At 51.3% G+C, this 9585-nt stretch overlaps 1 protein-coding gene across 3 annotated transcripts in view; it reads left to right on the forward strand.

Annotated features, from left to right (window-relative positions):
- Positions 1–9078, forward strand: part of LOC102463292 (uncharacterized) — a 180374-nt gene extending 171296 nt beyond the window's left edge. For all 3 annotated transcript variants that reach the window (XM_089774814.1, XM_089774815.1, XM_089774816.1), the window contains 5 exons: positions 1350–1441; positions 2389–2557; positions 3274–3363; positions 4346–4435; positions 5574–9078. In XM_089774814.1, the coding sequence (XP_089630940.1) occupies positions 1350–1441; positions 2389–2557; positions 3274–3363; positions 4346–4435; positions 5574–5579 (447 nt within the window). In that variant the 3' untranslated portion in view covers positions 5580–9078. The remainder of the gene's footprint in view (positions 1–1349; positions 1442–2388; positions 2558–3273; positions 3364–4345; positions 4436–5573) is intronic.
- Positions 9079–9585: the final 507 nt, after the last annotated feature.

Consider the following 9585-nt stretch of genomic DNA (forward strand, 5'->3'; position numbering starts at 1 on the left):
TGCTCCTGGGTGGCCTGGCTGGCAGCTCTCCTGCCCTAGATGCGGAGGTCGTGGACGAGGTCCACGATGTCTGCACTGGACCAGGCGGGTGCCCGCCTCTTGCGGTCCTGGGCAAGCTCCCGGGAGCCGCCAGCCTGGTCCCGGGAAGAGGGGGAGGGCTGGGGGGCATCGGGTGGCTGGCTTGAGCCGTGCCAGGTGCAGGGTCTGCTGGCTGGGTGCTGGCAGGCTTGCACCTGGCACAGGCACCATAGCCAGCCCGTGCCCCTTTAAGGGGTCGGGGGCCGGGAGGGGGGCAGAAGAGTTTCCCTGGTGTTGGCCAGAGTGGCCACCAGGGAAAGCTTGGGAGGGCTAGCCTCCCACTAGTTCGAATTAAGGGGCTACATACCCCTTAATTCGAACTAGTAAGTTCAAACTAGGCTTAGTCCTTGTACAATGAGGTTTACCTAGTTCGAACTAAGCGCTCTGCTAGTTTGAATTAAGTTCGAACTAGCGGAGCGCTAGTGTAGCGCCTATCAAAGTTAATTCGAACTAATGTCCGTTAGTTTGAATTAACTTTTTAGTGTAGACATACCCCCAGAGAGCAGTGCTGCCAGGGCTTCCCCTCCTGGAGACTATGTCCTTACCCCTACATCAGAGCTGTACACATCTAGCAGGGCCCATCATAATCCAACTTCAATAGCTCCCCACACTGAGCTGTCCATGGTGCTGCTGCTCTTTCAGCCAGCCAGTCCCATCTACACACCTCAGGGCACCAGAGATACTGACTGCTATACTGGTCTCCACCTGCTGTTATGGGCCTTCCTGGGACCTGATTGGCTGGTTTATCCAGCAGCCACTCTAGCCTGCATGGAGGACTTCTCTGTAGCTTCCCTTCTGGGGCAGGGTGTAGCAAGGCCAAAAGCCATCATTAGAGGGGTTTAGAGCCTGATTCCACCCTGTTCCAGTCATCCCCCCTGGTTTAATGCTATAGACCTCTATAGACCTCAAAGGAGTCTATGCCCAGGAGGGTTTTGGCTCAGTGAGGAAATGGAGTGATAAGAGCTCCCAGCTCAAGCCTGTGAAAGCCAGTTCATGCAATGAGGCTTAGCACACGTCCCATTGGGACATGCAGTAATCAGACCAGATCCTCTGCTGGCATCAGTCAGTATTGCTCCATTGATTTCAGTGGTGCAATGCTGATTTGCTCGAGCTGGGGAGCTGGCCGAATAATCATGCCAAATAGCAACACTCTTGCTGCTGGTGACAATTTGTGTCTTGTGCTCATGTAGAGAACCCCCCCACCTGTCACATCCTTTCCCCAGAGCCTGAGACAAATTGGTATGAGTGACCCTGCTCTGCTCTGATTCTAGATCAGTTCTGTCATTTTTGCCGTAACCCTCTGGATGCTGCAGAGAAAACTTTCCAGTCTCAACTCTGAAGTGTCCACCCTCAAAGACACCAGGTAATGTACTTTTAAAGGCAGAGCTAAGGACATTATTATATTATTTGGAGATATACCTATTTATCTATCTCATAGAGCTGGAAGGGACCTTGAGAGGTCATCAAGTCCAGTCACCTCACAGCAGGACCAGTACCATCCCTGACAGATTTGCCCCAGAACCCTAAATGTCCCCCTCAAGGATTGAACTCATAACTGTGGGCTTAGTAGGCCACGGCTTAAATCACTGAGCTACCCCTCCCTTCTATGGTAATTGGGAGGGGCAGTGTGGGAGTCAGGATTGCTGGGTTCTGATCCCAGCTGTGGGTGTGGAGTGGAATCAAGTGGAAAGAACTGAGAGTCAGAACTCCTGGGTTCAATTCCTAGTTCTGCTACTGGCAGCATAATTTTGTAGGACTTCTGACCCTCCCTGAGCGCTGTGCCAGCTCTTGGGTCTACTCAGTCTGATAGACTGTCCCCCAAGAGCAGTGCTAGACACCCCGTTGTATGTGTCCCTCATCCGAGGAGTGGTAAAGGCCCGAGAACATTCTGTGCAGAGACAGGTGCTCTTGCGAAGCCAAGACGGACAAACCCTCCAGTTGTAGAAGCTTCTGTCACTCTATGAGATCTGATTTAAACCAGGTGGAGATCTGCTCCCAGGGGACTTTCCCCTCACTATCTTTATATATGTCCACAGCCAGCACTACTGGGGATGTTAAAGGGCCCCGTTTGCCTGAGCAAAACAGGGTCCGAATCCGTCCCACCCTTTAGCAACCCTTGGCTCTTTCTTTCAACTGGAGCAGCTTGTGCATTGATCTTTCAAAGTCTCCAGGCCAGCCACTCTCACACCTGTACAGGGCAATGATGGAGCTTGGCTCTCTGGAGGCATTCCTCATTTCAGCCTGGACCCCCCAGACTCAGCCGCTTCCAGAGAGCTGCTGCATTGGATCTCTCTGTCTGCCTCTCTCCAGGCTCCTGACCTTTAAAGCCATCGCCCAAGTCTTCATTCTGGGCTGCACGTGGATTTTCGGTCTCCTCCAAACCGGCCCAGCCGCCGTGGTCATGGCGTATTTATTCACCATCCTCAACAGCCTGCAGGGGGTCTTCATCTTCCTGGTGCACTGCCTCCTCAATCGCCAGGTACCCCCAGGGCCCTTCGTCCCTTCCTGGACTTGGCAGAGCCCCTTCCACAGGAGAGCAGGGCGACCTAACAATGCTTCACTGAGCGTGTTGTGCAAGATCCCCCCAGCCTTTTCCCCAGGGATCCCCAGTAGCAGAGCACTGAAGATGCCCCTTGTTGAGAGATGAAGAATAGCCCAGAGGCTGGTGCTCAAGCTTAGCACTTAGGAGACCTGGGCACAATTCCCTGCGGTGCTGTCGGCTCCTTGGTCAAACCACTTAGCCTCTCGGTTCCCTGGAGAACTTCCCTGAAACAATCCGCCTGGCTCCCCTGCTGGGGAAAATGGCGTCCTGAGAATCCCCTTCCATGCACAGCTCCTATGAAGCTCTGCCTCAGCTGCAGGGAGAGGATTGGGTGCAAAGCACTATGGGTATTTTCTGCTGCCACAGTAAGCAGCGTGTTAGAGCAACCCCAGGGCTATTCTGACTTGTCCCAGGGCACAGAGGCGGGGGGGGGGGCATAAATAGCTGTGAGTCTCGCTGTGCGAGTGATCCCCAAGAAGTGCATCGGGGCTCGGCTCCCTTTTATCAAGCAGGATTAAATGCAGCTCTTGTTGATTTGCGTAATGCCGAGATGCTGAGGTGACGGGCATGTTAGAAATGGGGCTAAGGCGCTGAGAGAAGAGATCTCCCATGTGCTAGCGGCGTGACACCACTGTCTGTCTCTGCAACTCCAGGTGCAGGAGGAATACAAGCGATGGTTTACCTGCAAATCCAAGTCCTACTCTGTAGTCTCCATGTCTGCTTCAGCCACCAGCAGCAAAGTGGTAAGAGAGCCGATGGCCCTGAGATCTTCACTGAGCCATTACCAGGTGCCACCAGAACACAGGCTAGATCCTGGCAGGGTTACAGCACTGCACTGGGAGTCAGGCTTCGTGGGTTCTATTCTAGGTTGTGGAGCAGCGTATCTATATTTGGGCTTAGCTTGGATTCAGCTACGGGAGGCCAACAAGCAGTGGGGCGGCCAGAATGGGACAGTACGGTGAGCAATGACCGGAGGGGTAGCAGCCATGAAGCTGCCTCTCCCCCTGCCAGCCTTGGAAGCAGGGGAAGGATAGATGCTCTGGCCAGAGACCCTATAAATTTGGAGTCCCCATAAATATCTGTGCCCTGTATCCCCCACCCACCTCTCTTCCCCTCTCTCCCCTGCTGGGAATGGGTTTTTTTTTGCAGGGCCTTGCCCCTGTCTAACTGCTGGGTGCTCCAGAGGGGTGGGTGGTCAGGGGCTTGCCCTGCTCACCAACCAGCACTCCCAGCAGGGGATGGAGGCTTGCAGGTCCTCAAGTCTGCTCCCAGTCAGGAGCGTGGGACTGCAGAGCCCCCAATCCTGGCCCAGCTGGAGTATTGGCCAGACAGGGGTAAGCCCCCTCATTTCAGTGGGACAGACACAGAGTTGTGGGAGGTTTGGCCTAGATGTTAAGTGGATATGCCCAGGTCCACCCAGGCCCACTCCTGGCTTCACCTCTGACAGCAAACAGTGGGGACAGGAGAGATGCTGATCAGCACCACTGCTTCATTTGCATTTCCTTTTCTGGCAAAAGCAGTAGTGTAGCGAACGCCTAAGGGTATTTTCTGCTGTCACAGAAAGCTCTAACTTTTTCCAGGGCATAGAGGAGGGGGAGCATAAATAGTTGTAATTCTCCCTGATGCTGAGGTGATGGGCATGTTAGAAATGGGGCTAAGGCACTCAGAGAAGAGATCTCCCATGTGCTAGTGGAGTGATGCCACTGTCTGTCTCTGCATCTTCAGGTGCAGGAGGAATACAATCTATGGTTTACCGGCAAATCCATGTCCTACTCGGAGGTCTCCATGTCCACTTTAGCCACCAGCAGCAAAGTGGTAAGAGAGCTGATGGCCTTGAGATCTTCACTGAGCCAGCACCAGGTGCAACCAGAACACAGGCTAGATCCTGGCAGGGTTACAGCACTAGACTGGGAGTCAGGCCTCCTGGGTTCTATTCTGGGCTCTGGATGTGGAGCAGGATAAGGTCTAGTGGTTGGAGCAAAGAGGGCTGTGGGTCAGGACTCCCCGGCACTGGGCAGATGTGAAACCTGAATCTAGTTAAGTTGGTATGAAAGCTACGTGCAAACCAGGAGCACAAGCCCCTGAAAGTCTGAGATGTCTGCTCTTTACTCATTTAACTGTTCTGGGAAGTCCAATCCTGTGTCTATATTTGGGCTTAGCCTGGATTCAGCTCTGGGAGGCCAAGAAGCAGTGGGGTAGCCAGAATGGGACCGTAGGGTGAGCAATGACAGGTGGGGTATCAGCCATGGGGCTGCCTCTATTCCTGCCATCCTTGGAAGATAGGGAGGTGGTCTGGCCAGGGACCCCATAAAATGGGAGCTCCATAAAAATCTGTACCCTGAACCTGCTACCCACTTCTCTTCCCTTCAGTCCTCTGCTGGGAATGGAGGTTGTTGCAGCGGCTTGCCCCTTTCCACCTCCTGGGTGCTACAGAGGAGGCGGAATCAGGCTCTTGCCCTGCTCACCAACAGCGTTCCCAGCAGGGGATTTGGGTTGTACATGGAGGCTTGCAAGCTCCCGACTCTGCTCCTTTTCAGGAGCGCTGGGTGGCGGAGCCTCTGACCCTACGCCCCTGGCCCGGCTAGAGCCCTGGGCGTAGAGGGGCAAGCCCCCGCCCTGTAGTGGGATAGAGATAGAGCTGTGGGTGAGTGGGCCTGTATGCTAAGTGTGTAGGCCCAGGCCCACCCAGGCCTACTCCTGGTTACGCCCCTGCCAGCAAGCGGTGGGGAAAGGAGAGACATTGATGGGCACCAGTGCAGCTGGCTGCAGGGTTTGCCACTGGGGGAAGCTCCAGTGATGCTGGAAATCTGCAACTCTGGGAGCTTGAAGTTCAAGTTCAATCCACATGTAGAGACGGCCTGATCCCACTCAGCCGAGATCCAAACTCTCCTGGGAGTTTGTGTTTTCCCTCCCACCCCTCCAGAACCATGCCGCTGTCTCTTGTTCCTTGCAGGGCTGACCTGTGGGCCGGGAGGCAGAAGCTGCCATCACGCTGTGGGACAAGGAAGAGCTTTTTGCAGGATATGAGTCCACCTTCGTTAAAGCGCTTGCAGCAGCAGGATCAGAATTTCTAAACCAGCCTCCCATCTATCTCTCCAGGCAGTGTGATTGTGGGTTAAATCTTCAGGCTGGGAAGGGGTAGGAGTGAGGATTAGAGCTGGGGGTCCCGGCAGTAAAGACCCCTGGTTCTTCTATCACTGGCTTGTAGGATCTAGTATTAAAACAGTTGCACTCCTGCCACATTGTCAAGTTCCCTGTTTGCATCCATGAGGACTAGAACTGCGAGACCTGAGCTGCTTTCCAGAGCCAGAGTCCTTGTCATGGGCCAGTAGCACGTATCGCTTAATCTAGCCTGGGACTGTTGCTGTTTTTCTGAGATTTCCTTTCTCTGCATTTATGATTATTTTTCCAATCCTCCGTTCCCCTGCAATCTGAGCAGGGTTGCATGTCTGTGCTATTTCAAGACTGTATAATGAGTTTCACTGTGAATGCCTGATTTCAGGGAAAATACAGGACAATGTAGCACTTTAAAGACTAACAAGATGGTTTATTAGATGATGAGCTTTCGTGGGCCAGACCCACTTCCTCAGATCAAATAGTGGAAGAAAGTAGTCACAACCATATATACCAAAGGATACAATTAAAAAAATGAACAAATATGAAAAGGACAAATCACATTGCAGAACAGGAGGGGGATGCGGGGGGGGGGGGGAAGGAAGGAAGGTAAGTGTCTGTGAATTGATGATATTAGAGGTAGGGAGAGTGGGATGTTTGTGAGTTAACGGTATTAGAGGTGATAATTGGGGAAACTGTCTTGGTAATGGGTGAGATAGTTCAAATGTTTGTTAAGTCCTTGTTGGCAAGTGTCGAATTTTAACATGAATGACAGTTCAGAGGATTCCTTTTCAAGTGCAGATGTAAAAGGTCTTTGTAGCAGAATGCAGGTGGTCAAGTCATTGAGAGAGTGTCCTTTCTGGTTAAAATGGCAAGAAACTGTTTTCTCTTTGTGATCTTGTCTGATATCTGTTTTGTGGGCATTAATCCTTTGGCAAAGTGTCTGAGATGTTTGTCCAATGTACATAGCAGACGGACACTTTCGGCACATGATAGCATAGATTATATTTCTGGATGCGCAGGAATATGTGTTCTTGATCTTATAACTCACTTGGTTAGGTCCAATAATGGTATCAGCAGAATGAATATGTGGACAAAGCTGGCAACGGGGTTTGTTGCAAGGGAAGGTACCAGGGTTGGTATTAGTGTGGTATGTCCTGTGGTGGTTGGTAAGAATCATCTTGAGGTTAGGTGGTTGTCTATAGGAGACTATGGGTCTGTCTCCCAGAGCCTCTTTGAGTATGGTATCCTGTTCCAATATAGGCTGTAGTTTATTGATAATGTGTTGGACAGGTTTAAGTTGGGGGTTGTAGGTGATGACAAGTGGTGTTCTATTGTTGGTTTTCTTGGGTCTGTCTTGAAGTAGATGGTTTCTAGGTATTCATCTGGCTCTTTCAATTTGCTTTTTTATTTCTCTGGGTGGGTAGTTGAGATTTATAAATGCTTGGTAGAGATCCTGAAGCTTCTGGTCTCTGTCAGTGGGATTAGAGCAGATGCGGTTGTATCGAAGGGCTTGGCTATAGACGATGGATCGCGTGGTGTGTTCTGGATGGGAGCTGGATGCATGTAGGTAACTGTATGAGTCGGTGGGTTTTCTGTAGAGAGTGGTGTCTAATTTTCCATTGTTGATTTGTACGGTGGTGTCCAGGAAGTGGATCTCTCGTGTAGAATGGTCCAGGCTGAGGTTGATGGTGGGGTGTAGGTTGTTGAAATCTCTGTGGAATATCTCCAGTGTTTCTTGGCCATGCGTCCAGATCATAAAGATGTCATCGATGTACCGTAGGTAGAGGAGCGGTGAAAGGGGACGGGAGTTGAGGAAACGTTGTTCTAGGTCAGCCATAAAGATGTTAGCATACTGTGGGGCCATGCGTGTACCCATGGCTGTGCCGCTGATCTGGAGGTAGAAGTTGTTCTCAAACTGGAAATAATTGTGGGTGAGAATAAAGTTACATAGGTCTGCTATCAGGTTGGCAGTAGTGTCCTCTGGGATAGTGTTTCTAATTGCTTGTAATCCGTCTTCATGTGGGATGTTGGTACATAGAGCTTCTACATCCATGGTGGCAAGGATGGTATTATTGGGGAGGTTATCGATGTTTTGTAGTTTCCTTAGGAAGTCAGTAGTGTCTCGGAGATAGCTGGGGGTATTGGTTACGAAGGGTTTGAGAAGAGTGTCTACATAGCTGGATAGACCAGTAGTGAGCGTGCCAATACCAGAGATGATGGGACGTCCGGGGTGCCCAGGTTTATGGATCTTGGGAAGTAGATAGAACAATCCTGGTCGGGGGTCAGAAGGTGATTCTGTGAGGATTTGTTCCCGAGTAGCTGTGGGGAGGCTTTTAAGGAGACAGTGTAGTTTCTTTTGGTAGTCCAAGGTGGGATCAGAGGGGAGAGGTTTGTAAAATGTGGTGTTCGAGAGTTGTCTGGTTGCCTCCTGGTTATAGTCGGCCTTATTCATAATGACCACAGCACCCCCTTTGTCAGCTGGTTTGATTACAATGTCCAGGTTGTTTTTGAGACTCTGGATGGCATGGTGTTCAGCGCGGCTAAGATTGTGTGTCGCTTGTTGTCGTTTGCGAATAATGTCAGTCTGTGTGTTGTTGCGGAAGCTGTGTATATAGAAATCCAGATTGTAATTCCGACCGTCAGGGGGAGTCCATATAGAATTATTTTTCCTTTGGTGTTGATAGGGGGGATCTGGTAGGTCAGACTGATGTTCAGTGGTGGTTTGGAAATATTCTCGGAGATGGAGGCGGCGAAAAAAAGCCTCAAGGTCACCACAAAATTGTATCCAGTTTGTGGGGGGCGTAGGGCAGAAAGAGAGACCCCGGGACAAGACAGACTCTTCTGCTGGATTGAGTTTGTAGCTGGAGAGGTTAACAATATTATCCGGTGGGTTGAGGCAGTTGCTGTTGTAGCCAGTGGTACGGAGCAGGTTAGAAAATTTATTGTCTTTTCTTTGTTGTAGGGAATAGAAGTGTGTATAGTAGATTTCTTGTCTGGTGGAACAAAAGTCAGGGGTGCCTTTTAAAATGCCTCCTCGAGTGGTTTTGTTTCTACGTCGTAAAGTTTACTGGTTCACTTGTTTCTCCCTCTAGCAGCTGGAAATGGGGAACAAGCAACCGTTCCCCGAATCCTCACAATGCTCCATCTGAATGGGGCTCCTAGGGATCCCTGACACCAGGAGGCGCTGCCACGCATAACCAGTGGTGCTGCCCCATGACTTCAGGGTAGCTATGGCTGTTTAGTGCAAGGGAGGATTGGGAGAGACACCTAGTGGTCACATGCAGAAGTGCAGTCTGGGAGCAAGAGTGCAGGAGGGAAATAGCCAGCACCCGGGATACAGGGTCTGTGGGTATGTCTACACTACCCTCCTAGTTCGAACTAGGAGGGTAATGTATGCATACCGCACTTGCTAATGAAGCCCGGGATTTGAATTTCCCGGGCTTCATTAGCATAAGCGGGGAGCCGCCATTTTTAAATCCCCGCTGCTTCGAACCCCGTGTAGCGCGGCTACACGGGGCTCGAACTAGGTAGTTCGGACTAGGGTGCCTATTCCGAACTACCGGTACACCTCGTTTCACGAGGAGTAACGGTAGTTCGGAATAGGACCCTAGTCCGAACTACCTAGTTCGAGCCCCGTGTAGCCGCGCTACACGGGGTTCGAAGCAGCGGGGATTTAAAAATGGCGGCTCCCCGCTTATGCTAATGAAGCCCGGGAAATTCAAATCCCGGGCTTCATTAGCAAGTGCGGTATGCATACATTACCCCGCTAGTTCGAACTAGCGGGGTAGTGTAGACATACCCTGTCTGCTCTCCTACCGGGGCCTGCACTCCTGGAAGCAATGGGCCAG

Source organism: Pelodiscus sinensis, chromosome 31 (genome assembly GCF_052426305.1).
Source record: "Pelodiscus sinensis isolate ZL-2025 chromosome 31, ASM5242630v1, whole genome shotgun sequence".
Lineage (NCBI taxonomy): Eukaryota > Metazoa > Chordata > Testudines > Trionychidae > Pelodiscus > Pelodiscus sinensis.